Source organism: Stegastes partitus, unplaced genomic scaffold (assembly GCF_000690725.1).
Source record: "Stegastes partitus isolate 25-593 unplaced genomic scaffold, Stegastes_partitus-1.0.2 Scaffold701, whole genome shotgun sequence".
NCBI classification, from domain to species: domain Eukaryota; kingdom Metazoa; phylum Chordata; class Actinopteri; family Pomacentridae; genus Stegastes; species Stegastes partitus.
The window spans coordinates 111,221-138,201 of record NW_007578432.1 but is presented as its reverse complement, the minus strand read 5'-3'; the positions used below and the strand labels follow the sequence as shown (position 1 = coordinate 138,201).

General features: G+C 41.5%; 1 protein-coding gene across 1 annotated transcript; it reads right to left on the bottom strand.

Annotated features, from left to right (window-relative positions):
• Window positions 1-5,081: 5,081 nt before the first annotated feature.
• On the bottom strand, window positions 5,082-26,273 carry kcnj3a (potassium inwardly rectifying channel subfamily J member 3a). Its single transcript, XM_008290886.1, has 3 exons — window positions 25,596-26,273; window positions 24,395-24,611; window positions 5,082-5,677 (listed from the first exon to the last, which is right to left on the bottom strand). The coding sequence occupies exons 1-3, from the start codon at window positions 26,271-26,273 to the stop codon at window positions 5,082-5,084; spliced, it is 1,491 nt and encodes a 496-aa protein (XP_008289108.1).
• Between the last annotated feature and the right edge of the window lie 708 nt (window positions 26,274-26,981).

The following is a 26,981-nucleotide window of genomic DNA, read 5'->3' as shown; positions in this document are numbered from 1 at the left end:
GAAAGCTGGAATGTCTGCAGCAAATAAAAAGGATCTTTTCTTAGGCGTTTTTGAGGCGGTGGCTCCCTGGTTTTCAGAGAGATGGAGGCTGTCGGTTTTATCTGACATCTGTTGATTTTGTCGGTTAAAATGACAACTGCTACCTGCGGATTTGATGATGTGTAGCTTGGAAAGGCATCTGTCTGTCTGACCTGAGAACATTTCCAGCAGATCTGTTTTAAAACCAGAACCTTCTAACACAACGTAAAGAGGCCATGCATCTAATAGTACACGACATCAAGCAAAACTAAAGGCTATGATAACAGAGGGGCTACTTAAGCTCCTCTCCACACCTTTCCAGCGTTGCAACTGAGGCGGGTAGGTCCAGAAATTGCTGTAAATTTGTTGAAAGTGACAGTGTGACATGCAAGACCGCTTCATGAAATGGCCCGGTGCATAGAGCAGAGAAAGCAAGAAGGGCTTGAATGTATTCTCTCTTTAGTTGTCTTTTTTTCTTTCTTTACACAACCACCTCTGTCACTTCATGCATATACGCCGAAGTGTAACAAGTCTGGCAACCAGTGCATCATAAGAAGTCGTTTTTGCTGCATGCAAAAAGCAGAAAGTCTGCAGCTGAAGCAACCAATAACATAAGAGAGAAATAGAAAATACACAGTGTTATACTGTATTTACATTGTAGGATAGTGAGAACTACCAACATGTTACACTGTCTAATATGATATAGAAATATATGACATCAGATGGTTTGATTTTTATATCACCTTGGCTGCTTTGGATGCAAACTTAATAAGAACTACAGAGAGCTATGCTTTATTGTTGACTTTTAGGGATTTTTTTTTTTTAAAGGGAGGTTTTACGATGACAACTAACCAACATGTTTGGTAAATATAAAACCTTCCCATAAATCAATAAAGCAGAGCCACTAGATTGTGAAGATGTTAAAACACACTCCTCATTCTTTATCCATCCATCCATCCATTATCTATACACCGCTTAATCCTCACTAGGGTCGCGGGGGGTTGGAGTCTATCCCAGCTGACACCCTGGACAGGTCACCAGTCTATCACAGGGCTACACTTAGAGAGAGACAACCAAGCACACTCACATTCACACCTACGGACAATTTAGAATCACCAATTAACCTCAACATGTTTTTGGACTGGGTGAGGAAGCCGGAGAACCCGGAGAGAACCCAGAACATGGAGACTCCACGCAGAAAGATCCCGGGTGTCCTCACCGGGACACAAACCGGCGACTTTCTAGCTGTGAGGCAACGTTGCTAACCACTGAGCCCCATCATTCTTTATATACAGATTATTACTTTGACTACACCTCCATCTGCAGCTTCCACATGTGGAGAATTCTTAGGCTATGACTGGATGAGTTGAATGATTAAAAATAACAAAAACATGAAACAACATTTCAGCCAAACCAGGCAGCACACTCACCTGACTCACAACTGTACTGGCTCATATTTAGGGTTTTTTTGTTTTCATCATGTGTACCTGAAATAAGTCTGTTTTTTTTTAATGCCGCAATCTACACATGGAGGAAGGCATGGTTTTTCATCTGTAGAATCAAATGATGAAGTACGTTACACTGATATAGACCAAGCACGTTATGCTAAAGGGACGCACAGGAAACCGCCATAAGGCTGTGAGGACATCTGTCTGGTTCTGCAGTGTGTCACGCAGTGCAAAGCCACCAACGGTTCAGTCTTATGTTGCACCATTCTTCATATGTGATGTGTCATATATCATCCCATCTTGACGCTGGCACACGATGACGTGGCGCAAGAGCCGAGAGAAGCGTCCGACCAGCCAGTCAGCGAGCCATATTTAACTTTGAATGTTCAATCAAGTTTCACTCGTCATGTTTTTGTTTGTTTTTTTTAACAACATAGCAGTTATATTTGCAAATTTATAACTTGGGGAAACAGTTGCTCAAGAAGAAAATAGATTCGACTAATTAGGGGAAGCATTTGGATTCGGTAGAAACTGTGGAGGGAAACAGAAAATGCTCACGGTTCAGCGCACATTTGTGTTTCATTTGTTGGCGGTAATTGTCAGGTAGCGCCAGCTGTTTTCTTTACCACAGGTTGACTTTGTGTCAAGCATTATTTGTCAAGAAACCATGATGGAGATTATCAGAATATTGCTCCTTTTTTTTTTCTGGAATGCTAACAAGATTTTCAACTCTGAATAACCCTTTTGCTGCTTCCTACTACAGTCCTCCCACATCTTCCAAATCTGCTCGTGTCAATTATTTTAGCGTTTACATGCTATTTATGTGGAGAAGCAATGACGAAGGACAACCCCATCACTGGAAAAAAAACAAAAAAAATCCAAAAAACCAAAGTGACATCCAGAGCAAAGATCTCCTCGGTGATAAAGGGTGATTGTTTTCTGGCAGAACAAGTGCTGATTTGAGTTCGCCTTAAGGGATTTTGCACCCCGTCTCCGAGGAGTCAGAGGATAATGCCATCAGCAGTTTGATATTCTGATTCATCCCATGGGTTTGCCGAAGAGATTCACAAGACAGGGTTATCTCGGGATAAGGACAGAATTAACTCAACTGCCTGTGATACCTACGATAATGGCGACGACTTCATCTTCTCAAGTCCTTTAAGGTATCGCTTGAAATACAGTTATTACACACAGCGTGCTTAACAGCAACAAAGGGTGCACGGTGGAATATGAGCAGCAGCAGTGATTACACAGAGTACGATCAAAACAATGAGAGCGCCAGAGGAAAAAGACTTCTCACAGTGACACTGGCTCCGTGTCGCTCTGGGATCCTTTATCTGACTCAGTTTAAGTCCAGATTTAGACACAGATTATATGAGTTTGCAGGCCTGCATGTTATGTCACTAAGACAAGTGAAATGTACAAAAAAAAATACTGTGGTGAATGTTTTATCGTTCATGTTTTCTTTTTAAATAAATAAAAATAAGGTCTGCAGAATGTTCCACTGAAAAAAAATCTCAGAAATAATCTGCCTCTCCTCCCTGGAGACACGTGACAGGGGTTGTGGTTCATTTATCAGCTATGGCACATGTTCAGCATCAGATCAGCACAGACATTTAGGATGATGGCTATTTTTAACAGTCGACTTCTGCTGGTCGAAAACATACATTCATTTGTTGTTGTGTGAATTGTCCAGTTCATAGAGGCAGTGTTGCTTTCCAAAAAAAAAAAAAAAAAAAAGGCATTGTATAGATTTTAGCTTTGGGAGAAGACTGATAAGACTGTATCTGCACAGCAAACATAAAGCTACAGCCAACAGCTGGTTAGCTTAGTGGAGATACTGGGGAAATTGGAAAACGCTGGCCTGGTTCCGTCCAAGGGAAGTAAAAACAGCAATTTGCCTTTTATATGAACGTTTTTATGTTCTTACGTTTTAAAAATGAAAACAAACGAGTAAACAGACAGCCTAAACAATCAAGACATAATATTAACTAGATGCTCTGGTTGATTTTTTTATATCTTTTGGACAGAACAAGGTGTGAGAGTGGAATCTTCTCATCTCACGCTCTGCAAGAAAAGCAGTAAATGTCCCAAAATGTCAAAACTCTAAACACCGGCGAGATTCAAAAAATTTAAGGATGAGGTTTAGACGCTACGGCCGCACAGGTCGCCTCTTTACAGCGAGGAGAGAGCGTCGTTTGCCTTTCATCCTTTCGACCGCCCTCTGTAATACGCACACTGGCAGTAATTTATTCACTGAACGGCTAAAGCATGCGTTCCATCTAGTCAAAGTAGGAAGATGCTAAACAGTTACGTTAGATCTTTATTCCTGAAGAAATTGGGTATCATACAATGTCTTAGATGCATTTAGAGAAAACCAGATTTCATGGCATGGATTCAGTAAACAGAACGAGTATGGGGCTGTGGTAGACCCTGTGGCTATATAAAGATTATAGTCATTATAATATTATTGCTTTCATCACAGAGGAGGGGGGATATTATGGGCCCTTAAAACAAAGGTTATGATTTTCTTACAGGCCCACCAAATCTAACCAGTAACACCTAAGTTGAAGTTCTAATGGAGTGTCTTCTACGACCACGAAGGCCTACTGCGGATTTTGTTATATAATGAAACAAAATGATTGCACAGTACTAAACTACTGCTCTAAGCAGTTCATTTAAGACAAAAAATGCCCATAAATGCTTCCTAATATCACAGGGTATTATATAATGATTGTTTTGTGCTTATCAAGGTACAAGTGTTGAATCTTTCAACTTAAGTGTTACTTTAATAAGCAAGTGAAAGTCGCATAGCATTGTGCCCGGTTCAGATAGGTCATATGATGCTAACGATGCATTTTTTTTGTTTGTTTTAAATGCATCATCTAGCAACATATTCTGTATTTGATCACCTAATAAAGTCATAAAATTGCACATGGTAAAATAGTCTATATATGAAATACCAAAAATACAGTTGTGAACAAACATGGAAATGGAAACAAGGTAATATAGTTAAGGCTAAACATCTTTGTCTATTACCTTTGTATAGCTAAGTCAATAAGAGGAGCATGCAATCAACAGAACATTGCCACGATTTTACATTAAACAACAAAAGCAATCAACTCAAAACAAATGTTATGTGCCCGTCGTCACCACAAATTAGAACCATGTAATGTCGGTTTTCCATGTTGTAAATCATATGGCTTTGTGCAATTTTTCCACTGTCTGTAAATTCACTAATGAAATTCTTTTTTTTGTAAAATAATATATCAATAAATGTCATGCCAGAAATTATTGAGATTCTGTTCTACATGCGCTGTTTCTTACATGCCAGATTGTGCTAATTGTACATCATCCTAAAAAAAAAAAAAAAAGGAAAAGTAGAAATTAAAAAATAAAATAAAAGAGTCAGAGGTCTTTCATCATAGCATGTACACTTACATCCAGGGACAAATGTGCTTAATTCCATCACCCTACTTTATATAAGGTATTTGTGCACATATTCTACATTTCTTTTAATATAAGAATATTGTCCATTAATAAATTAGGAATTGTACAAGGACTTCAGGTAGGGAAATAAAAGTAGATGGCATAAGTTAAAATATGTTGCCTGCTTTATGTAAAGCGATCTGAATTCATCTTTCTAAGTTTAGGCGGCAGGTGTCCGTCCATCCTGCCCCCTCCTCCCCCAGCCAGCCGCTGCAGCTTGGGAGGCAAGTCCGCCACCGACTTACTGATGGGCTCTGTGCTGATCTTGGCCGCCTTACCAGCCTGCTTATCATCAGAGACACCAGGGACGGAGCTGATTCGCTGCAACTTCATGGGCAGGTCTCCAAAGCTGTAAGTCATCTCTGAGGTGGTGGAGCTCATCCTCAGCAGCTTCTTGGGCAGTCCGTCCCGCCCCGTGATCTTCTGGAGCTTGGTCGGCAGCTTGGTGGTGCTGTCATTGTCCTCCAGGGTCTCCAGGCAGTCCAGAGAGCTGTTCTTCTCCCCGCTGTTGCAGAGAGACGGCGCCATGAGGGGCGAGGAGAGGAGCAGGGCCTCCTCCTGCTCCTTCACGCTGTACGGAGGAGTGGGCACCTCGAACGTGGCATGAAACTGAGAGTAGTCCACCTTAAAGAAACCCTCCTCCAAGGAGATGACCGGGAAGAAGCGGTGTCCCCACAGAACCTCGTCCTCGGTGTATGACGTCCTCGCTTGGCAGGTCATCCCTGTCGAGGAGAGGCACAAGTGAGTTTGAGCTTCACAGACGATGACAAAATAACGTCACTGGCTTCGGAGTACAGACTAGTGTTTAAAGGTTAACCAACTATTAACCAACAGCGCCATGATTTAATTATGAGCCTGGCGCTCTTCCGTGAGAATCAATAATATGCTATTCACAAGGATTCTTGCCATTTTTAGACGACAAAGTAAACAATATTGCAAACAACACTGCCTCAGTGGATGAGCATCTACTGTGTTACAGAGCCAGCTGCCTAAATAAAAAGTCCAATTGATTTTTGCTTTCTAAAAACGTGATGTTTGTGAGCCATCTGCAGCCTAACTTGACGAATAATTAAAAGTATAGCTGAGTTAATGATGAAACATTTTGATCATAAAGGCCACAATTCATTGTCAATTCATAAGAAACTCAGAATATTGTTCTATATTCATTCAGTAAATTTGATATCAGAATCATTTTCACAGTGTTTCGTTTTTCCTGTCGCGTTTATTGGAGTATAAAAATGATTAAGGTTGACCTATACGCTACAAAGATAGCAGCTCATAAAAGTCAATGGAGGGAAATTAAATCATCACCGGGAAGAATACTTGCTTCCAGTCCAAAAACAGACCCGCCTCACGTCACCTCTTACGCTACTTAACAGTTGGGTCCACACCTTAAGCTTAGCTCGTAGCTACAAAAGATAGAGGATTAAGATAATCAACATAGCTGGAGAGGCAAACTCACAGCAACAGTGGCTGCAGGGGAAAAGGCTTCGGGAGCTTACACTGAAACGTCTCGTTCTCTGATGCAATTGAGGGAATCCAATTAAACACCCCCAAAATAATGTACATGAAGCATCTGTTTCCTAGCATTGTTAAGGCAAAACCAGTGTGACAATTTGGGTAGAAGTGATCAACTGGAGATTAAAAATGAAAGCAGCCTGTTATGCACGTGCCAGGTTTTCAGGTTTTGTGTGTGTGTGTGTGCTCACAATCACGCTTTGCAAATTCAGCAAATGACGGCAGACTGTGATACATTTGGAATAAATGTGCCCTCAATGGGGAGTTAAATCCCTGCTTTAAAACTCCCTTCGCATCCTCAGACGCAAATTAATGCAATTAGCGGAATCATGAGGTTTGAATTAAACAACATTAAACATTCTTTTTCATGCAAAGTTATTGGATGCTTATTAGTGATTACTCATCACTATTATTCAGCAGCTGCTATCGTGGCTGTCTGTGCGTTATATCACACTCGGCTGCTCGCAGCGAAAGCCCGACCCGTCCCAGCGTAGTTGAAGTTCTGCTGAAAAAACAATTTTCATTTCTTACTGAAAGTGAGCATAAAAAAAAAAAAAATCTATAATTAGGTTTACTCCTGCAACAAAGCACTAAATTGGTTACAGCGGTACGGAAACCCCTCCGTTTGAACGTGGAGGGTTTTCGCTGCGACACTCGTGTTAGAACTTGTTGAAATCCATTAGGAAATCAGTGACTGCAGTCGGTTATTATCACTTGTTTTAATTACCAGCTTAATATTGTCCTAGCAGCGACATTTGGGTCCAAAACAAGGGAAGCGCTCATTCACAGCGAGACACTGCTGCTGATTGCCAGGATGTCATCATCCAAACTAGAGGCATCTGTGATTCCGCCCAATTCCCAAGGTCATAAAATAATTCACTGATAACCGCTCGGTACACAATCACAGATGTGCGAGAGACTGAACATCAAGTGCGTTTAGGGTATTCAAAGTATTACTTCTGCACTATTGCTTCAAAGTCCCAGAGCCGTCGGGCATATGGAAGTGTGCGGCGAATAAAGCGGGCAAAGCTAATGAGAACTTTAGGGCCAAAGCGACTGAGAGTTAAGCGTGAACGGAAATCTTATTGCATAGTGAGCCTGCAAAAACCCGCCCCCCGGCCAAAACACAGTCACCATCAACAGGCGTGCCGATAGTGATTCTGAGAAAAGCGTGCTGTGAAATGCGTTCTGTTTAGGAGCAGCTACTTAATCACTACTACAAGTCATGTGCACCTGCTCTATCGAACAGTGCGCTCGATGCTGCAGCGCTAACTGGACATTCATACCATATACATACAGGGGCTGAAACATCAATACCAACTTTACTGGTGCATAAGAATGAAAGGCTGGAACAAGCGGATAAAATTGTGCCTGAGGCGAAGGGTTGCAACAGTGATATACAAGACCCAAATAGCTTCATCTTATCTATTAATAATGCTCTATTGGTCCTGCAGATGGTGTAGGAGGTGCTGTAAGACCTCTTTCTCTGGAAACCCCTGAACCCTGCAGGCCTGGGGCTTGAATCCTCGTTCAACCTGTTCCCCCTCCTCCTCCTCTTCCTCCTCCTCTTCCTCTCGAGCTCGCAAAACAAAGAAATCTCTCAGATGTGGATGGTCTAATCAGCTGTACCATTCTTCAAAAACTAACAATGGCACTCGACTTAATCACGGTCATTAATATACATTTAATTTCCATGAATTATTCAGGAGCTGATGCCTGAGCTATTGCATAATTATAGACACGGTTGCATCACATATACAATTGTGTTGCTAAAGACCTGCTGTTCTGCAACGCCCACATTCATATGGCACGCAGCATAACAGACACAGCAATGATAATGAACTGTGCACCTCGACTCTCAGTGAGGCCACCAGACAGTTCAGGCTTCTGATGCAAATTTCAGCATTATGTTAGATAGATTCATACACTGTGCGCCTTATAGACAGAAGACTGTGGATCACATGGCAGCGTACAGTTAAACAGCCCAAAAATAGCAGCAGCGTGAAAAAAAATAACGCCTCATTTTAACATTTTCTACAGTTACTATGTATTATTCCTAAAAATAGGAATCCAGTCAGATGAGAATACCCATATCAGATTGTATGTCGTATTACTGGTTAAGCCTTATGTAACTCTAAAACACACGCCTGCCCAGGACTCAGTGTTTCTATGGAAACAAAACTGTAGGAATGTGTGCATGCGACAGCCATAAACCTTTTTCTCTGCTGAGTTTGGTCAAAAGTAACAGTGACACAACACAAAAGTCTCTCTCTAAGATCACGACAGAAGAAAAAAAAAAAAAACGAACTGCTCAAAATGGATTTTCCATTGAGACTAGGGTCACATCATCCATATGTCTCCAGAGCCAGACCCAAATGGTTTTACTGCCGCTGAAAGCTGACCTTTTACAGCACCGCTCATCGAGACTTTCTTCTGGTGAAGTGGCCAAATCATATATTTTGGTGACGTCTCCTCACACGAAGCCCAGAACTCATATTACAAATGTCATCTTTAATAAAGTACCGAGCAATTTTCTCTTCCGCCGTCATCCCCAACGTATTGACCCGTTTTTGTGTCAGCTTCACGGCACCCATATTCGTGTATCATATGGGACTCGTTTCATAAGCAGAAAAACAACATAAACAACAACAACAAAATCATAAAAAAACAACAGCAGCCCTGTCCCATGTGTGTGCTGTGTGCTCCACTGGGTACGACAGCAGGGTGAAGAAAACACCTCTGATGTGTAGTGAGCGGTGTTGTCACAGCAACTTAGAGGTGTTGATAACATCAGCTAACATGTCAAAAACTGAAACCAAAAGCTTGCACACGACTTTATTGTCCATGCACAGTTTTTTGTACTTTATAGTGGATTGCATGTTCTGCATACCCACTTCGTCCTGGGACATTGTTGAACTGTAGCCACCCCCAAACCCAACTATATCATACCTAATCCAGTGTATCTGGCGGTTTACGCAGGACGGTGCTTTGTGTCAGAGTATTTCTGAGTTTAAAGGTGTCATTTGTTGTACTTTTATTTTGAAAGCTTGTGCATTGCTAAGCAGCTAGCTCAGGCCCATCTTGTCTCACATCTTAATGGCACCACAACAGCGACCTGGTCAGTGAAACATGATGGGCCAGAACTGGTTAGCAGTGAATGAATTTGTAAAATAAAATACTTACATATAGCACCTGTAAACCACTGCCTGTACTGCTAAATATATTTATTGTATGCACTTGAAAGCACTTTTATGGCTGACGATTGTATTTTTTCTGTCGCTGAGAGCATTATGCAACAAGATTTCATTCTAGTGCACTGTTTTTTAATGCATTGAATGACAATAAAGTTATCTAAAATAAAAAAGTATTGGCCTTCAGCAGTGGAGAACATGTTCAAAACATCTGCAGGAATTTAATCCTTTAATATATCTGAAAACTAGGGGGGCGGGAAAGTACAAATTTAAAGATTTTGGTCTATTCTAGAGTTCAAAACCAATATTATAAGTAATAAAGTACATTTTCATATTAAAAAAAGAGATGTAGCTGCATCAGAGCTGAGCCTGTTCAACCAAGAGAACTTTTCGGGGGTCAAAGAAAGAAAAATAACCCTTTTTCAACTTCTTAAATACTAAGATTTACTCTTTTTAAGTATGTCACTTTGATGCTGATATATTGGCCTTTTTAACTGCCTTCTGCCATCTTACAAACCAGAACGTGAGCTGCTTTAGGAGACAAAATGACTGTCAGATTAACCAACAACAAAAACACTATTTTGCAGCCGCCTCACCAGAATCAACACAGTGAAATTAAATCAACACATGAGTAGATTCATTCACTCTTCAGGTCATACAAATAAATAAATAATACATTTAAATCCACACTACTAGCTCTATTACGGGAAAGGTGGGGGGTTGAGGCAAAAGAAACCAAGAGGGATAAAAAAAAAAAAAAAAAACATCATTGGAATTGGTAAAGAGGCAATTCCTCATTCAGCCCATTAGGAGAGAAATTTGTAACTCTGTGAATCCATTACACTTCTAATTTCAGTAAATGGTTATCTGTTCCCCTCTGTGACTCAGTGCAAGGCAGCACCACTGCATTTCAAACCCTCCATGGATTGGCCCCTCTCAATAAAGTGCAGCACAATAAGAGACTCGGTAACGCTCCTTTTAAAGGATCGGGAGTGTTTTCGGTTCGTCTTACCAACGCTGCGTTTGTTTTGTGGGGGCAAAACGCACCGTTGTGTGTTATGTATCGACACACGCGGCGTTTTCTATCCAGAGGTCGAGCAAAAAATAATCTTTTGTGCAGATAACACCTTTGCAAATGACTCAAATACGAGACTTTCACTTACGCTGGCAGAGGGTAGACTCGGATCAAATTTTTATCTGCTATGAGTCCTTCAGATGACCTAAGTGGAGCAAGACGTACCCGAGTCCTTAAGCTCCGGTAAGAGCAGCTATTTGAAAATGGAAAAATACAGCAATACAGGAAAATGCCCTGCAGAAATGAGGGCTTTTATATTAACAATGGATAAAGGGTTATTTTTGTAAAACTAAAAAAACTCATGCTTGAGGATTGTTTCCTTCAGCTTTAAAGAACATTTTAGCATCTTTAAGCTCCTTGTTTCAGTTTATCGCTCCCAAATTTGCTCTCAGCTCATCATTTTTTTATTTCTTTTTAGATCCACAAGCAGCACAAAACCTGCCCAGAACAAAGCAGCAGACGGAGAACGTCAGCGATTAGCTGGTGAACATAGTGGAACATTTAGCTTTGTGGAACGAGACGTAAACAGCGCTAAAAGAGAGAGAGAGAGAGACAGAAGAATAGTGGAGTGAGATTTGCCAGGTGGCCACAAACAAGGCTGTGAATGCTAATGTTGCTCTGCTGGAGATATAATAACCCAACTGTTGGCTCACACGTTCGCCGTAATGACTTTATGAGGTGAAAATATGTCAATATCGGATTTGTAGCTCGTTCAGCGTGGCCCCTAAATGTCAAAAGCATCAGTTAATACCGCCTTAAGTGACGGACAAAGACTGTTTAACTATTTATTGATGTGGCGCGGTGACGCTTATTGTCGCGGTGGTCCAGATGTCGCTCGCTGTAATTCTTGCTTTTTCATTTTACGATTACAATTTAGCTTTTACTGTTGCTTTTCTGGCAAAACCTTGTTTCTCCAGTTGGTGGAATTATAATTGTTTAACACTAACAGAAGGAGTGACATGTCTCATTTTATTATTATTATTATTATTATTATTATTATTATTATTATTATTATTATTTTATAGAAATGAAAAAATCTAAAGGTGAAAATAATAATTACATATAATTCTTGATTTTATTCATTTGAAAATCAACAGTTTTAAGGTATTTTAATAGAGCAGGAAAATAAAAAATACACTAAATGTACTAAATTCCATAGATTAAACCACAAAACACAAGCAAATAATGTGAGATGTCAACTTGTAAGAGCTACTTCATGACATCTCCATCCAGCTTTTCATCAGTTTACTGACCAAAGTATATCTTAATCCTGCGAAAGTAAGAAATCCCATCAGAAGTACCCCCCACTTCCTCAGCGAGAGCAGGACCCACACGGTATGCAATATTCATGTGACAGCATGAATGGCATTAGAATAATCCTCTGCTGAATCCACAAATTCAAGACAGATATAAAAATGTGTGTCTCATTAGAAGTAAACTTCAGAGGGGAGAGAACACGAGATGTGTGCAGACGTGTTACACGCATGCATCTCAGCAACAGCCGTGTTTTAAAATGAATTCTCCAAGTATGACCGAATGGAAATAAGTCGACTCTGGGAAAACGACGACACACACACACCAGTGAGATGCAGAGATTACAGGTGCTCTATCTGCACTGTACAGCATATGCAATATTTTACAGACTTTACCCACCGATTCCATTATGGACTGGAAAAAAAAAAAGCAGCTTATAGAGGTAGGAAGTTGTGTCAAGAATAAACTTTAGAGATTTAGATGCCCAAAAGCCATCGCAGCTTGAGACTCTAAATAAATGCACTTTTCTTGATAAGACAGAGCTCGCTGCTTCTCTGCTCTAACAAAGTGAAGCGGAGTGACAGCAAAGATAAAATGGGTTCTTTGGTGGCTGGAATAGAAAAGCACTGTAAACTCTGAGGCAGGCTGCCAGTGTTTCTTGATAGTAGCTGAGGGGGGGAAAAAAAAAACAAGTGCTGTTCACAGACTCGAGCGTCTAAAAGAAGCTTATCCAGGTTATAGAAGCTGTAGGATCATATCCGTTCGCTGCCCGGCTCTGTCACATCGTCAGCCGCCGCTCTGCACTTGACACGCCGAGGACAGAAGTACAGTCCAGGGCCAGGCCCGAGAGCAGAGAGCGATTTATTTCAGCTCCGTCAAATCGCAGGCAGAGTCTCAATCTAGATTCTCAAATAAATAAGTCGGCGCTATTGTATGATTAAACAACCCACAGGCGCCGAGCAAATGACACTCAAAATTGACGGCTATGTGAAAATGAAGGTTTATTCAAATGACTTCTCCAGATGAACTCTCACAGCGCGAGTCACTGAAAGAGGAAGGTGGGTGTCAAAGAGTTCTCAGCAACCTCATATTTAGTGACAAAATCACAAATAGCCTCCTTATCCCTTTTGCTCGCTCTCTCTCTCGCTGGCTCTCCCTTTCACTCAAGTCACTCAAACGGTCACACACACACACACACACACACACACTCTCGAACTCACTCACCAGCACGGCGCTGTCAGCAAAGTCCCCTGACAGTCTATCACGGCTGTGGAAACAGCTCAAGTGTTATGTATGAGAAAAACGCTAGCAAAAACAAGCACGAGAATTTGGACGTTACATACAGCCGAGCGCCGTCCGACATTCGCCCCCTTTTATCTGAGCGCCCATCGTCAGGTGTACAGCTCAGGTGATCCACAACGCGTCTTCGCTGCACCACTGGATTTTGAGGTGCAATTAATTCAAGACAAGTGTTCTTCATTTCTTTTTTTTTAATTGTAGTGAGCGATATCGTCTTCTTTGTGGCAAGGTTTGGAAATCTAAAGCTGCGGATGATGGCGCATCTAAAGCCCCCTGAAGGGAAGGAAGCTAACTTCACCCATCTGAATAATACAGTTCTGAGTAGTTTGTCGTGTCACAACTGACTTCAGCTGAGTTCTTTTCAATAAAATTCTACAAAGGACAGAACAAACTGTACCTACAATACAATAAAAACCCTCATTTGATACAGATACTGCTATTGTGGCCACAAGTCCTGATCATCTGTTTCTATGGTGACCACCATCAAGTGGTAAAGTGTAGAAAAATCCAGAAGCATTCAGTGACCTGTTTTTCACAGTTTGACTTTTCAAAGATGGAAATAAGTCCCCTTCCCCCTCCCTCCCCCGGTCTCTGTTGAACATTGTTTTAGTGCGCGATCCCTTCGTGAAGGTGGCTTCCAGTTGTTTAGCGGCGCTGAGATTTGATTCGGCTCGTACAGCACGGGCTGAGCAATGAAAACAAGAAAGAAGCTGATGGAGGAAAAAGGCAGGGGAAGTGCACTGCTGTGGGGGAGGGGAGAGCCTGGATGCTGAGGCAATTGCTTGAGTGTGGAGGCTGTTGGAAAGGGAAGGAAGGAAAGGGAATAGGAGCAGGGCTGCCAACGATCTCCACACAAGGTGGGGTGTCGGGCAGGCTAGAGGAACATATGGCTGTGGGCCATTAGCGCAGCCAGGAGAGCACATATTACCAAGTGAGGGCAACGCTGAACGCTGCCATAAAGGGAATCAATTGAGCAAAATGCCAATCAATGGATTTCCTTTAGGCCAAATAGTCCTTATCGGTCATATAGGGAAAAATCACACTGTGTATGTGTCCACGCCGACTGGGACTGTGAGAGATTTTCTCCTCATTATATATTGAGTGCAAAAATGATCAGAAAACCATTTTCCTTCCATAAAACAGACTGAATGAGTGAAAGCTATAATCTCATATTGATCGCGGCTATTAAATCTTCTTAAGTCGAGTTACAGCTGAAAGGGGGGAGACAAAAGGGGGGTTTTTGAGCCTTAAGAAATCTCAGACTTGGATGATAATAAAGAGGAAGAACTCACTGAAGCCTTCCTATTGTTTTTTCTTTTTTAAAGTTTGTCACTTGAACTACAGAGAGCAGATTATTCCAGTAAACTCCAGCATGTCTGACTGACAAAAATAGAAAGAGACCTCCCAGAAGAGCGTCTCGCAAGAAGACGAGCCTAAACAACGTGTGGCTCCCGTGTTTAGCCCTCAGCATTGATTCACCTGCACTTCAGGGACGGTCACAGCTCCACCAATCAATGCTGACCAACGCTGCAAGTACATCACAACCTTCTTCAGGGTGATAACCCCTTTAAGTAAGCAGGGCGCAATATAATCACAGCTATGCTCATGTAGCGCTCGCCCCAAGTATCCATCTTCCATTACGACCCGAGTCGTGTCAATGTTGAGGTCTCGGGTTTGTGTTATTAATCATGAAAGAAGTGACCTCCTCACGACGGCGTGGCACGCTCCACACGAGTGACACCAAGTCAATTATTTCTAACTCGAAAACTGAGGAATCGCTGCTTTCGTCACACAACAAGTTCATCCCAGGTCCACCGCCACACCTCCTCCTCCAGTGATTTATTGCCATCCAACAGGGACTTGACAAATCCCTAAAGACACAATTACCGTGCTCCCCCTTGGGAAGCCAGCACAGTTCATCTAAAAGGGATAATGAATCCAGGATGTCATAGTTGGTTCGCTGCAATGCCCATTATGTGGAGTTCAGCCCCGGTGCAATTATTGTATGTACAGTAGACATAGGAGGTAAATCTCCAAGATGCGTAGCGAGAATGCTTTTGTTTGCTTATCAAAAAATGACTAATTTCAGTGTTACTTGAGACAACACGCAGGCTGAAGCTGGCTGCTGTTGTGCTTTGGGCATAATTAGTAGTTCCAAATATACAGGAGTCATATGAAACAGCATACACACCTTACTGATAGAACATAATCAAATCAGCCTTGCAACAAATCTTTATGAAGCTTATAAAGCTCAGTTTAGACTGTGAGAGGTGCTGACTCATCTCTGTGGAGATTTTGTTGCTGGATTGTTTTGTTGTTGTTGAATTATATTGCACATAAAACCCGCGTTACACAACACGGTGGAACAACAACACAATCTAGACTTGCATGAACCAGCACCTCTCTGACAGTACGCTGCACAAAGTTAGTGTTTATCGTAAGACTAACTTGACAGGCTGCAGTGTGGTTATGTCACTGTTTTGTGTCTGTTGTTTGCAAATTCATTCATTTTAAAGATTTTTTAAAGAAAGAAATACAATCCTGACGTGTGAAAACTTCATCACGAGTAAAAGTTCTGCGTTTAAAGTGTCAGAAACATGAAAGTACAACAGATTTAAATACTTGAAAGTCAATGTAAAGCTGAAGTTGAAGCTAATTTAACTAGTTTTTATGCTTTTAGGTAATCAAGTGTAAACAGTGGATTGTTTTTCTTTCTGTCAGATGCCACCTCTGACTTTTATTTCAAGACAAAAAGCAGTGGAGACTAGAAACATACAAGCACAGCCACCTCACATGTAAACATTACTTGAATAAATGTGCTATTTTATCCTCCAGCACTGACAAACTTCACATAATAAATAGTAATAATGCATCACATTGAAGTTCATCATTACATTACTGCACTTTGATCCAGCCTTTCTGTATGTCTCTCTCACAACAACTACACCTTTTCATGACACGCCAAGCATTATCCGTGTTTGTTGTGCCGAAAGACGGCCAGTTGGGGAAATGCGTCGTTAATCAAGTCAAATGAAGCAATAGCATGAAATACATTTTCACGAGCGAGCCGTGAGGGATCCGACACGTGGCTTATCGCCTCAGCAGCGCAGGTGGAGCTCAGCGGGGACGCGCACTCCTCTCCTGAGTTCTCACCCTGAGCACATTAGATTTAATTGGAAACCCCGGCTCTCACCTGAGCTGCAGCTTTAACTTCCCCGCTGAACCCCCTTTAACCCTTTGACCCGGCGGGGCCGAGGCGCGGAGACGAGAGGACGCGCTCTCAGTGTAATGACTCGGAATGAATTATGGTCAGTTTCTCCGGTCTTTCACTGCCAGTGTTTACCGAAACTCTGAGGCTCCTGACGTCACACGACCCAGACCTCCGGGTCCTCGGCCTCCTGCTCACATGAGTGAAACTATCGGGCCTGTGGCACAACAGAAAGCTCTCCATTTTCTTTTCAATTACTGCTGCTGATGATAAAACACAGATCAAGCCATGACATTGGCTGCTCTGCTAATCAGTGGCAATAAATGTTTCCAATTAATTATGCCGGCTGGCTTTACTACGAGACAGTTTAAATCAAAGCAATTATTACCCTTAATTTCATTTTCTAAGTATGCGCTTTATGTGTATTTGTTGCACAACAATTTAATTGAAGCTATGATGATAGCATTGTATAACAAAATCTTTTTTTTTTTCCCACCACACAAGCGAGCTGATTACTTTTTTATTTACCTAAACTGAGTGGAAAGCCTCTTTAATTCCCTTTTCATTACAGATTCATACATCTCAGCATAAATCTTGGAGATCTGTATAAATTGAAGTCATAACATTCATCTTTCAGAACTTTAATACGAGCCCCACCGCAGACTTCGATTAAAAGACACACAGCGCGAGTTTCAGATATTGAGCAAACATGCAGGCAATTCAATATTCAGAGATGTTCTTTCCACGAACACACTGCACACAAAAACACATGAATAAACATTACTAGGTGATCCAGTCTATATGCAACCACCCCTGCCACCTACACTCATTTTAAAATGAGCAGATAGCTGGGATATTCTATTTTTTATTCCACAGCGGTAATTCATAAGAATGCCTGGGAGCAGTATGAGAAAGAGGGGGCTGACAGAAATCTTTGAAAACAATCAAAATCAGTGCACGACTTAATCGAAGGAAAGAGTGTTTTGGGTTTTTTTTTTTTAGATGTTTTTTACCGTTAATTTGCCTCATAATCAAATCAGGAGAGGAAATGTGGTTCAGTGTTTGGGGTGCAGCACGCATTCGGTGGAAAATCATTTGAAAACATGGCGATTATTAGTTAGTTCAGTAAGCAGAGTGTGTTTGCGTGCAGTACGAATGTGCTGTGTCACCAGAAGAGTGACACAAAGTCTGACTGAAAAGCCGCCGAGCAAACAAATGCAAACGAAAGACGGCCGAGTTTATCATGAAGTAAGCTGCATGTCGGTAAACCCCTTAAAAAAAAAAAGAAAAGAAAAGGCTTGAAAACATTTCTAAATATGACCTTTTTGCAGCATTTCTGAATTTCACAGCGAGTGTAATGATCACACTCCACACATTTGCATGAAAGTCACATCTCTCTGAAAAGATAAAGGGTTTATGCTGATGATACACTTTATGCTCATGAATCATTGCTTTTCATAGCTGATGAGTGAATTTAAAAACACTTGTCAGAGCTTGTAAAGATTTTAACACCGTGTTTTGCCACCATGTTAGACCTGAAACACTATACAGCATTTCAGTGATGCGCTCGCAGACTTCTTTCCATCAAATGAGTTGCCTGTAAACGAAAATCATCGGCTTGTTTATCCTCGCTCGTTATTCTGTCTCTAATCTGAAAATTGTTAAATTACATACGTGCACATCGGATCTTCAGAACAACAGGGAAGTGTTGTGAGGAATCGTAAAATGAATTTAGTTGCAAAGCGCTGATTAGTTCTGTGGCTGGAGGAACGTAAACGTCTGTTGCTGGCAGCTACAGTTTATTTTAGGCTCTCAGGAATCAGCGTCACTAATGAACAGAATGCCTCTGGCTTGCTGTTTAAGCCTTCGTAGCGTTGAGCAGCATTACTGGTGTTAATGGGACACTTATCTAAAACTTCTGATGTATTTTAAGACTGTAGCGGTTCAGAATCAGTTGGCAAGTCAAAGCCAGGTCATCGTCCGCTCTGCAGCTGAACGGCGAAAGTGACCTGCAGTGCTATTAATATATTATTACAGCTTGTTTTTGTACGATGGTTCGCACATGCATGATAACCCTAAAGTGCTGCTATCAGGGATGTTGGATTTTTGCCAGTATCTTTTGGCTGATTGCTGATTTTTTTTTCCGCCTAATTGCAGCGGACAACAGATCTGCTCACCTGCAGATTAACATAATATTATATCTACTACTATCATGATGGCCAACATGCAGGTGCAGACATATAACACCATGCTTTTCAAATGTACACATCTACTGGGCAAAATAATGGGGAAAAAAAACATGCCATAATTGATTTTGAAATAACATTTTTAAAACAAAGCTGCAAACTTTAGCCTGACAGGTCTTCTCTCTGCTGTCAAGCTGATGCCTATTTGTTATTTTACAGTTATCAGCGATGATGCCCAAACCACTGCACATCCCTAAGTTGCTATATATTTAGAGCCATCACATATCATAACTACACAACAGCCCACATTTGTCATCCCAGGACAACTGCATGCCATTCAGGCCAGCTGGATTCAGGAAGCTATTGTCCATGTTGGCTCTAAGTCACAGCATGCCGAGACACCTGATGGGACGGAGGCATCCTTAGCCAAATGTGCTTCCCCTCCATATTCCTGCTATGTCAACACGTCTTCCGTAAAAAAGGTGTTTTCCGTCACTCCGTCTGATTCGACCTTTTCGATGGTTAAAGGTGATTGACGCCATGCTTGAATGGTAACAAGGTTAGCGGTTCAACTCTCACAGGTGCAACCAAACTAACAGGAGAGTAGAAGATGTCAATCAGGCGTAATTTGAACACATCCACACAGCAGAAGTCTAATCAGGCAGCATAACTAAAAAAACGGCTGTCTGGGTGAACTATGGGAGGGCGACAAGAGCAGCATTGCTCAATGATTACTGGTTTATCACGGATCGATCCTGTCTGATAGAAACGACTTTCACATACATGGAATTAGTTTTGCCCATCAGGAGAAATGCATTTGTTGTAGGGAAAGTGGATACCAGCAACATTTGCTTTCAGATGAAATTAAACATTTACGTAAAACTACTGCATCAATTAAAGTGTTTTGTCCCAGCCAGTAATTGGTGACACGTGTTTGCCACCACAACATAATTAGGAAACCAACCTACAAGTACATACATGTCATTTCCATTTGCAGGGTTGGAGCAGTAACTCACTACAACCAGGAGGAGATTGGGGTTGATGGTGGGCACAGCAGGACTTTGACACTGGTGTTCCAGCCCTACATGCTAAAGACTACATCGATTTACAACTAAAGTGCATTCTTAATTAGGTTTTTAAAGGCACATATATTCCCCTAGTGAGTTTTCCAGTACGAGGAAGCATTTCCACTTTGACAGAGCTACAAAGTCTACATTAGCACCAGAACTACTTTGTTAAGTTGTGGAAAATGTCATGGTTTTGGCTAACCCTAATCAGGACTTTTGGGGTCTTTGGACCCCAGGCCATTTGGTTTAGGTGACAGGTATTGTTTTTTTCATTTTTGAAGATTTTTTTATATATGTATATAAAAAGAGGGATATATGTCATGTATTTGGAATTAAAAATATGTCAGCTTATCAGAAAATGCATTTACATAGTATAAAAGTCTATAATTGATACCAACAAATATTTTGCACATATTCTTTCTTGGGGTCCAATGAACCCCGAAAGACCTTCTACGTATGACAACATGAAAGTCCTGAATAGGGTTAAAAGATAATCATAATTGTCAAAGCAGTAAATGGCAAAGACATGTTCATTTGAAACATTTTTTGTTATCCGTTGCAAACAATTGTAGTCTTGGAGAAAACAGATTTCCCTCAAAATGTTATTTTAAATGTGCTTTAGTTGTGTCCAAACGTAGTTTTTGGCAGACAATGCTCAGTGTTTGCATCCTGTGTTTTACATGGCTGTTACAGTTAGGACAATATTGCTAATTGTTCATGATAATGAGGTAAACATGTCATGCATTGGGCTTCAAGTCACTTTAGAAATTGACTGTATTTAATCAAAACTGTGATGTTGAAACTCAATTAAGCATTGTAGGTGTCTAAATATAGTCATAAAGGATTTGTATCACACTGTGACTACATATTGTGTAGCGAGCATAAAGAAATACTTCACCAGCGAACTATCTGCAGCTACTTTCATTCATATTTCCTTATTATAGTGATAGAACACTAAATCTAAGCAGCATTATGTTTCTTAAGAATCATATTCATAGTTTAGGAATTATATTTTTTTTTTAAAAAGCTGGAACAATTAGTCAATTAACCCATTTGCAAAATGAGAGACAATTAATCTGGCACCATTTTGATAATTGATGAATCCTGTTAGTCATTTGTACACAAGAAACAAGGCCAAGCATTCACAAGTTCCTCCTCTGCCATTGTGATGGTTCGCCGCTATTGTGTTGACAAAAATTAAGCTCAGAAGGGTCACAAATGTGTATTACATAATCTACAAATGAAAAATAACATTTGCAGTTGTGTACCAGGACTTGTGTGCAAATTGAAATGCGGGTTCCAATCCGCTCGTAAATACCAAGCAATTTGAGCGCGTAAAAGAAACTTAGAAATGCCCTCGTCTCAACCTGGATGAATATCGGCGTGCTACAAATGTTTTTGGGGTTTGTTTTTGCTTCAGCTGCATGAATTGTACCATGTAAAGCACATTTGTGGCCATTTTGAGACACATTTTTTTGCCCTTTTGCCTCTTAAATCATTGAAAACTTTTGCTTTGCGCTGCTGGTCAGACAAAAAGAAAACTATCTGAAGGCAACATCTGGGGCTTTTGTATCAGTTTGCATCTTAAACCATAAATCAAGACCATGAATCACCAACAAAGAGTTGTTGCAGCTCTACTGTATTAACATTTCTAGGGGACGGTGCTGTTCCAAGGTGTATCCAACACGAATATGAATATAATCGTTCAAATAAGTAACACTGGGGATAACAGAACAGTTAAACGTAATCACTTTGCCCAGCCCACTCCAGCATATTACAGCTGAGCAGATCTTCCTGCCCTGCAGAGTCCGAGCGTTAATAAGCCTATTGTCGAATGTAAAATCTAATTGGTTACGTATTCTTATCGTAACTGTAAACCGACAACAACACTTATTTGTATGTATTACAAATTTCTATTAGCGCCGCGCTCGAGCATTCCAATATCAGCTGGGCCGCAGTCATTACTTGTTATTCACTCTAGCTGTAATAAATTCCTCCGTCTTTATCCAAACACCTGTCAGGCAGCGCTCAAATAATGCAGGAGTAACTCAGCTCAGTATCACTGGGCTGAGATTCACATCAGCGACGAGGATGAAGCTCTCGCGCGCACACAACCTGACGCGCACGCTTGCTCTGTAGCCACCGCTGAGCGTCTGGTTGGGCAGCGATGCGTTTGGTATTGATTGATATTGTGATTACACGTGTCAGACACGAGTTCTGTTAGTGCCATTAACTCATCCAAAACTCATTACTACTACGTTTTCACCTCTTTTTTTTTTCCCTCCCCCACAGCCAGCCCTGCTCCTCAGACTACATGTACATTAACTGCACCATGATGTAAAGTCAATTTATCCTCCGGAGCACAACATCTGCACTAGGAGCTACCACAAAGTCAGAAAATATGGTTCTGTAAACCTACGTTTCTCATTTTGGAAGGTGTATCACAATGAGGTAGTGGCTAAAATAAAAAACCTCGGGGCTCCTATTCAGAGGGAATGAGGATTAGCTCATTCTGCTTTACACAATGTGGAGGTTGTCAGAGGTCACGGCAAAATAGAACAATTCCGAGCTTCTTCGTGCTCGGCTTTTCTTCTCGCGTGTGCAAAGAGAACGAGAAGAAGAAGAAGAAAAAAAAAAAGAAATAAGAATTTGTGTGATCTCTGGGAACAAAAGGTTAGTGTGTCAAAAAGGGTATGCTGTTGTGTCTGTCATAATCTAGTAGGAAGACCAGCGAGCCAGTGATGGTGAAGCTTTAGTCTGCAGTGGAGAGAGAGTACTGTAACTTGTTTTCCAGACAGTGTTATTTTCCACACATAACAAAAAAAAGGAAGACAAAAAAAAAAAAAAAAAGAGAGATCCGGGGAGTTGGGCAGCTTCTTCACTAGTAAACACCAAGCCTCATAAATATTTCATCTTATTCTTTCTCTGCTGCTGTATCACCTGTTCTGGCAAGCGCTTTATGGTACAGTAACGCCTCCGTGTGCTTTTTCATATTCCAGAAGAGATTCTCCTTTAATAGCGAGTGGCGCTGTCGACGTGGCGGTTTCATTTCACGTTTGGCATCACATGTTTGCCTGATTTATTACTGAAATTGTGTTATGATTCCTATACCATAGGAATAAAAAAAATAAAAAAAAGCAAAAAAAAAAAAACCTAAGTTTAGGTGCAGTGCTGCAATCCTGAATACTCAAGGAGAGGTTGCCATGGAAACAGAGTTACATTGGCCAGAAATGAAAGCGTCTAAGGATTTAGACTTTCACTGTACATCAATTTTTAAACTATAGATTGTTTCTACATCAGCCTCTCCGCCGGCTTCGCATAACCACGACCGCTCCACCATGCAGACGATTCTAACCGTGAGCATAACAATCAAAAAACAACACAAAGCCAAGGATGATATGATGACACATGCTTCTCCGACACTGTAATACTATAAATATCTGCTAATATAACAAAGATAATTCATTGCTACGGGGGGTGTTTGCATGCTTTAAGTCTACTTGTACACAGCAGCAGCAGCAGCAGGCGGGTTAATTAGCTCAACATACAGCACACACATACTCCAATAGCAAAACAAGTTAGGCCATTCTGACACCACCTTTCCTGGTTTATAGTGAAGTATCATTTTGAAGTCCGACACTGAGCTCAGACGCGGCACACCGTAGTATATTAACTTCATTTAATAATGTACGCCACCTTTCTTGAGTGTGTCAAGTCTCATCAAACTGATACAGCATAAATCCTGCGCGCCTTGAGCCACGGGGTCATAAGTGAGGTAAATCTCAGCCGCAATTAAACTTTAATAAAACCGCAATAAATTACTATCATGATCATCTATCAGGAATTGAACGTCTTGGCTAATTACCGTCTGCAGTGTTAGCCTGTAAGCCTCCCTGTCACATCTCCATATGCTGTTTTCTCTGAACCACCCATTACAACTGCTCCTGCGTTCGGTCTGTAGCACTGCAGGAGCTCTCCCCACACTACTACATCAACTGTGTCAAATAAACGGTTGAATTTAAAATGACCACAGAGGAGGATTTTTTTTTTTTACTCGGGGCATTGCTCATCTCGTGGAAATGGAATTCCCTAATTCCAAAGGGACCTTAGAAAGCAAATTATTATGCCGTCTGAGAACAGCCGCCACGAGGTAAGTGCTGTTCAGGCACAAAGGCGGAGGGAATGGAATTTGTTTCAGATGAGGAAAAAAAGAAAACGTATATCCTTACAGTGACCTGCTGGAGTTTAAGTGCTCGAGGTGTCACTTGAAACTCTAACTTATCTTAAAAGCAAGAGGTTAAAACACAGAGGATCAAATGATTCCCCTTAATACCCGCAACAAAAAATGATAAATCACCAGTGGTTTATAAATGCTAACCATTTCTGTTATTAGGTGCTTTGTGTGAAATAAAAATCAATGAAATGCAATCAAGAGGTCAATACTGAGTCCATTTGGAGGCCGGCTATTAACACCTATGAAAGAGCTCGATGTTATTCATAGCATTTATACCAGAAATACATCTCAACACCGTCATGGAGACAACACAACATGGACCTCTAGCGAGCACGTAGCCCGGAGCCACAGCGTCGAAGCAAAACAGGCTCTCAGGCCATCGCAAATGCACGTCTGCTGCTACTCACCTGTGGTCTCTACTATTCCTTCTAATATCACCACGATTTCAAACTGCTCTGTTTGCATGGACCTCTGGGAGAGGTCGTAGAAGGGGCTTTTGGTGTCAATCACATGGCAGATCGTGAGTGGTGAGACGAGGAAGAGCTGGTCTGCCCCGGTGCTGAAACCTACGTCCAACTCCAGCTGATCCAGCGGAAGAAACTCGCCTTCGGGCGTCTGGCGAGACTAAAGATGCATACAGAAAGAGACAGACAGAGGTGTTTAGTGGGGGGGGAGGACGGGGTAAGATGGATTTACCTACAGCTTATTGAGGGGTTTTGTGGCTTCCAATCAGGAGTTTATCAGAAAAAGATGACTCTAGCTTTCATAGATTAAACCCAAATATGCATTTATGATGCAAGAACTTTCATTTTAGCTTGGATTTAATGTTCCAGTGACTCTTGAACCAACTGAATTATATCAATTTCTTTATTTACCTGCTTTATACCCACCTGGTTTGTCAAAACATAGAATTTGGACACAAGGAGATATTTATATGAACAAATAGACTCATTTGCTTAGATGGATGCGGTTCACATTTAGACTGAACTTACTGGGAAACCACATGTTTTTAGCTTCTGTATTCTATCGATTACCATGACAACCGATGGACGTGCATCTCCAATTTTGCTTTTCATGATTATTAGACTTCTGAGGCCAAGAGGTGGACAGCAGGGAAACCCTCAGACGAGGCTTATCTCCTATAAAGGAGCAGCAGCACATGCAGAACGCTGCCTGCTTGTCATTTAACAGTTAAAGGGACGAGCTTATGAACAAAATGTTCTCGTCAAGATCTCAACAGAGTGATTCTATGGTGGTGAGGGCCTCTTGGCAAACTTGGTGGATTACTGTTCTTCTGCTATTTGTGCAGAGATTCGTGCCAAAATGAGCCTGCTGTGTTATGACTTAGGACAAGTGATGGTCTTCTTTGTGCTATTACCTACTGCTGTCTACATCCATGACAGTTTAGAAATCTTTGGGAATAAGAATGAAGCTGATAAATGCCTCACAGTTAGGCTTACATGTCAGTGTGTAGGCCTTTCTGTGTCTGTTTCCTTTATAAAGAATAGAAAATAAAATAAATGAACTGGGCAATGATAAACAGTGGGAGATAGAAGAAGAAAAAATAAAAATCTGAGATGCACCCTGGCAAGAAGTAGCGTCACTTACTTTCAGTAATTTGCAGCGGATCTGTGCAGAGACCATATGGCTGTTACGCAGGTTGCCGACCCTGAACATGAGAGTGAGTTTTCCATCTCGCATAGAAATCGCTGCATGCTCACTGAACATCAAAGTCTCGGCCCGTTTCTTGGGCTGAGACATCTTGATGAACATGCAGCCGATCAGAAACGCATCGACGATCGATCCCAGGATCGACTGGAACAGAAACAGAATGATCCCCTCGGGGCATTTGTCTGTAATGTATCTGTAACCATATCCTATCGTGGCCTCGGTCTCTATGAAGAACAGGAAGGCTGAGGGAAAGTTGTAGACGTTGGCCACACATGGAGTGTACTTATCATTGTGGGCTTTGTTGAGGTCTCCTCTGATGTACGCGATGAACCACCACATGGAGGCCATGAAGAGCCAAGCGACCGTGTAGGTGAGGATGAAAATAAATAGATTCCAGCGCCATTTCAAATCTACTAGTGTTGTGAATAAGTCTGAGAGGTATCTGCTGGTTTCACCACCCAGGTTGCCATGCTGGACGTTACATCGCCCGTTCTTGTCCACGAACCGCTGCCTCTTCTTCTTTTTCTCTGGGGGAGGCTGATTGAATCCAGACCCGCTAGATGAGGTGGTCACTACCTGATAATCGTCCCCAAATTTCTTTCGAAGTGCAGACATACTACGATGACAGCAGCGAAAGAAATAACAAAGGAGTCTGTGTGTGTGTTTTTTTTATAAAATAAAAAAAAAAAAGTCTGGCTTGTAGTTGCTGCAGTCGTTAGTGCCCGTGCGCAATGTGGCTCCTGTTTGGAAATAAGGCGTTAAAAGTGCGATGTCTTCGCCCCCAGTTAGTCTTGCACTGTCCTCTTTCGCCACACACTACTGTTGCTACACTCTACAGCCATGAAATATCAATAATGTACGAGTAGTTTACAAACCCCAGAAATAGAAGCCATATGAAATAAAAAATAAAAATAAAAAAAAAAGAAGAAGAAGAAGCGACGCACAGGATAAGGTATCCAAACGCGCCAGTCGCAGGTCCAGGTTTTTAGGTTTTTATCAGTTGCTGCGTCGTGGATTACTCATCGCCCGTGAAGGTTGGGGCTATTATCGACCTGTTCAAAACTGTACTCACAGAGTAAGTTTTCATGGGAAAGTTCAAAATCCTTCAGCGGTCGGTAGAAGACAAATATTTCTGCGTAATTATTCGCTGGAAACGCTTCCCAGGACGAGCCCTCTCTGTGCGCACTTGCGGCTGTGTTGGAGATTAGTCGGTTTCCAGTCCTCCCTTTGTGATCTGTATACATAGGAGATAAATTGCATCCAAGCACATGACAGTAAAAAATGACGAGCTGGAGGAAGAAAATCACTGTCCCACTGTCGTCA

Bases quoted from the DNA above. Each gene is read 5' to 3' on its own strand.
- kcnj3a (XM_008290886.1), bottom strand. From the start codon at position 26,273: ATGTCTGCACTTCGAAAGAAATTTGGGGACGATTATCAGGTAGTGACC. The intron at 24,612-25,595 runs GTAAGTGACGCT...ATGCATCTTTAG, and splicing joins TCCGCTGCAAATTACTGAAA to TCTCGCCAGACGCCCGAAGG. The intron at 5,678-24,394 runs GTGAGTAGCAGC...TCTCCTCGACAG, and splicing joins AGGAATAGTAGAGACCACAG to GGATGACCTGCCAAGCGAGG.